General features: G+C 41.4%; 1 protein-coding gene across 4 annotated transcripts in view; it reads left to right on the top strand.

Annotated features, from left to right (window-relative positions):
• Positions 1–682: 682 nt before the first annotated feature.
• Positions 683–3,727, top strand: part of popdc1 (popeye domain cAMP effector 1) — a 5,099-nt gene continuing 2,054 nt past the window's right edge. For 3 of the 4 annotated variants that reach the window (XM_019879942.1, XM_019879941.1, XM_019879940.1), the window contains exons 1-5: positions 683–810; positions 1,635–1,903; positions 2,334–2,458; positions 3,200–3,387; positions 3,593–3,701. In XM_019879942.1, the coding sequence (XP_019735501.1) occupies positions 1,672–1,903; positions 2,334–2,458; positions 3,200–3,387; positions 3,593–3,701 (654 nt within the window). In that variant the 5' untranslated portion in view covers positions 683–810; positions 1,635–1,671. The remainder of the gene's footprint in view (positions 811–1,634; positions 1,904–2,333; positions 2,459–3,199; positions 3,388–3,592; positions 3,702–3,727) is intronic. The other variant, XM_019879943.1, reaches the window with a different exon arrangement.

The raw sequence follows: 3,727 nt of genomic DNA, 5'->3' as shown, positions 1-3,727 counted from the left end.
AGTTAAATATCTCGTGCATCCATTATTCAATATGGTTGGTGAAAAGCGAAAGGCTTCTAGTGAGAGTGGAAGTGGAAAGAAGAGGCAAGCCATTTCATTTCAAATGAAAGTGGCAATAATAAAGAAGCTTGATGCGGGTGAGAAAATGGTGAGCGTTGCACGTGCATACAACATGAATCGTTCGACCATCAGTACCATTTATAAACAGAAAGATCACATAATGGAACACGTGAAAGGTGCAGTGCCGATGCAATCGACGATCATTAGCAAGTAAACATACTTATATAAGCCTCAAACATACATTCCATACAAAATATAGCACTGAAGCAACTTACGAATGAATTCACCTTACGAACAATTGTTCGGAACGTATCTCGTTCGTAAGCTGGAGAGCGTCTGTATATATATATATATATATATACACACACACACACACTTAAAAAAATGTCAGTGTGGGCCGTGATTTTCGAATGGAGTATCATCTAACTGTGTACAGTATCAGTTTTTTTTCCAAAACTAATGTTAAAATGTGTTTTGGCTCCCCCTGGCGAATTTTCAGTCACCGCATATGCGCTCCTTGTCCATTTTAGTCTCTGCCTGTCAACCCCGTGGAATGTGCGACGTACATCATGCAGGCACCAGACACCCCAACCCCCTACCCCCACCCCACACCCCAGCCCAGCCACCCCCTACCACACTCCCATCAGAGTGTTCTGCAAATGCTCTGCAGCTCGCGCTTCGTTTGACGTCGTCTTTCAAAGAAGTCTATCTTCCATCGTTGCTCCTCACAAATAACCAGTCGCTGAATCGGTGAGTAACAAATACATTATTTATTTTCTCAGCACAAACTCAGAAAGTTGTATGTGTGACAGATTTCACAATGGAAACTGAGCATGTTCGCAGGGATCTATTTTTAAAAGCAGCTCATCCACAGTACCGGCCACATCAGCTCGAGCTAAGATCATGCACAGCATCTGACAACACCGGGAAATTACTGTTGTCCATCTTCGGGAAAGATACAAAAACATTGTGAGATGTTCAATAATATTTCTTTTCAGTGCAGACTGACAAATATTGGCACTTCCTGCACATGCGTTCGGCTATCCCTATTTGAACTTATCTATAAATGAAAGAACATCCATGTACGTTTTAAAACAAACCCAACTTACATCAGTCGGAAATAATTTCACACATGAATGTTAAACGGCACTTGTAGACATATATAGCGCAAAACTTTTTTTGTTTGGTTGATAATTGCATCCATTTAGAATGATTTACTTTCAAACACATTTCTATGAACATTTCAGAGTGGTATAATGCTTATTCAACGTCACTCTGCAATGTAATTTTACTCCTTTGTGTTTGTGGTGTACTTTTTGTGTCGTTCAGAAAGGGAAACATGATCAGCTCACTGTACTGTATTAACCTCAGAAGCAGATGACACAAATGTTGACACTGTGCATCCAGAACAAAAGAACTGTAATCGAAATGCAAATGATGGCAACTTTGATTTCTCAGCATTCCTGACATCCCAGATAAAATACCCTTTTTCTGAACGTTATTTGAAAAGAAATCCACTGTGGCAATGCTCAATGTTGGAACCCGAAGTGATTTTTTCGCTTCCACTTGCATAGGATTTTGCTCTCTACTCCAAGGTGACCGTGCAGCAGGATGTCCTTGACCCCTGGGCCGTCCTCTCCCCTCCTCTTTACAACACCACCCCCATTCCACTCAGCCACCCCTATATTCTCATCTGTGGAGCCCAATGCTACTGCTTGCCAGGAGTGGGAGCAGGCCCACCATCTTCTCTTCCACCTGGGCAACATGTCTCTGCTGATGGGCCTGGTCATCCCCACCACGCTTGGTCTGCACATGATCCTGCTTCGCTTTCTTCTCGTGACAGGTCTGTCTGGAGCGCCACCTTCTGGTGGCATTCTCATTGGAATACTACAGCTGTAAGCTGCCTTTGTTTGATTCTTTCTTTTATTCCAAGTTCTGCATTAATGGTATCTTGGGTAAACTTTCAACAAAGGAGAGATAAAGAAAGAATATAATGGTGTCTGCAAGATGTATTTACAGCATGTTTATCTTCCACTTGGAACCAGACAAGAGACAGGAAGCAGCAAGATTCATGGGAAATGGTCATTTATTTATAAAGTCTATTCAAAGAGCCATGTCTCAGAGGGATTGAAATAGGGATCGAGTAAGCGAAAGAGAACATAAAAAGAACACAATATTGGATAGCGGGATTTGATAGCCAGTGTTCATTTTGTATAGATATTTGATTTTTAAATGTACTATATCCTTAAACTGTGTTTTTTGCACCCTGACAGGATGTGGCTTCTTCATTGCTTGGGCAACTTTGTACAGGTGTAACATGGACGTGATGGTTTGGAATGTGGTTTTCCTGGTGGTCAACATCATGCACTTGTTGTTTCTCTTGTACAAACGTAGGCCGGTGAGTTATATGTTGCTGTTTACTGAAAAACTTCAGTTGGGGTGGGAAGTGTGTCTTGGTTTATGCTGAGATTTAGGCTCCATTTTTTGCATTGTCTGGGTAGGAGGTCACAGATCCTCCTGAATTTCTTTCTGTCTTGTAGTAATTTGATCCCAATTTGATAAAACAGAAAGGTACCTCTGGGGGATTATGGGGAAGTAATGTACCAAGTGACAGAATCAGACCACCATTCTGGTGGAAGAATTTCTTCCACCAGGCGGTCAGGAGACTCAACTCCCTCCGTGCTCTGCCCAAACTCCCCACCCTCTGCCTCTGCCCGACCCCTGCCTCCTGTCACAGACTATGACCCTCCCCTCATTATCCGTCATCTGCATATTGCACATTGCACAATGCACTACGTCACTTTTATCCTCAATAGCCTCAAGTGCCATTGTTTTATGCTGCTTTTATTGTATATATCGTCTATATGTTTATACTGTTTTAGACTACATTGTCTTTCACTGTTTGCTGAGGATTGAGAGAAATAAATTTCATCCATGCTACATGTCAATGTATGCATATTTGACAATAAAGTTGAACCTTGATCCTTGAACCAGCACGTAACAATCCAACACGAAACCTTTCCTCCTCAGCCAATGTGCCTTTCTTGACTCTTGGATTTGATATGCTATATATTTCTGTCACTTTGATAAGACCTTGTTATGCAAAGAATAAATGTAGACTGTTTTTCTGCTTTCTCAGATTAAGATCGACAGGGAGTTGAGGTCCTTGTATAAGCGGATGTTTGAACCCCTACATGTCAATGAGGCTCTGTTTCAGCGACTCACGGGTCAGTTCTGCACCATACAGGCTCTGAAGAAAGGGCAGGCCTATGCTGCAGAGGACAAGACCTCTGTGGACGAACGACTCAGCATTCTTCTCAGAGGGAAGTATGTACCGTTTCTTGGCTGACTTGGGTGTCTTAACCTTACCTAAGTAGCAATAGATCAAACAAACATTTAAGAAAAAATAAAAACACTTCCTTTGAACATGTTTATGAATATATTTAGAAGGAAACGCTGTAATCTAAACATAGTTTTGTTCTGCCTTTTTAGTTTTTAGTATTCATTCTGACCTTAACTTTCTGTGTAACAGGATGAAAGTGTCCTATCGAGGGCATTTTCTTCACAACATCTACACCAATGCATTTATTGATTCCCCAGAGTTTCGGTCCACTTTAATGCACAGAGGAGAGAAGTTCCAGGTATTCCATATATATATATATATATA

This window comes from Hippocampus comes, unplaced genomic scaffold (assembly GCF_001891065.2).
Source record: "Hippocampus comes isolate QL1 unplaced genomic scaffold, H_comes_QL1_v1.1 scaffold135, whole genome shotgun sequence".
Taxonomy (NCBI): Eukaryota; Metazoa; Chordata; class Actinopteri; order Syngnathiformes; family Syngnathidae; genus Hippocampus; species Hippocampus comes.
This window is presented reverse-complemented; position numbering and strand designations above follow the sequence as displayed.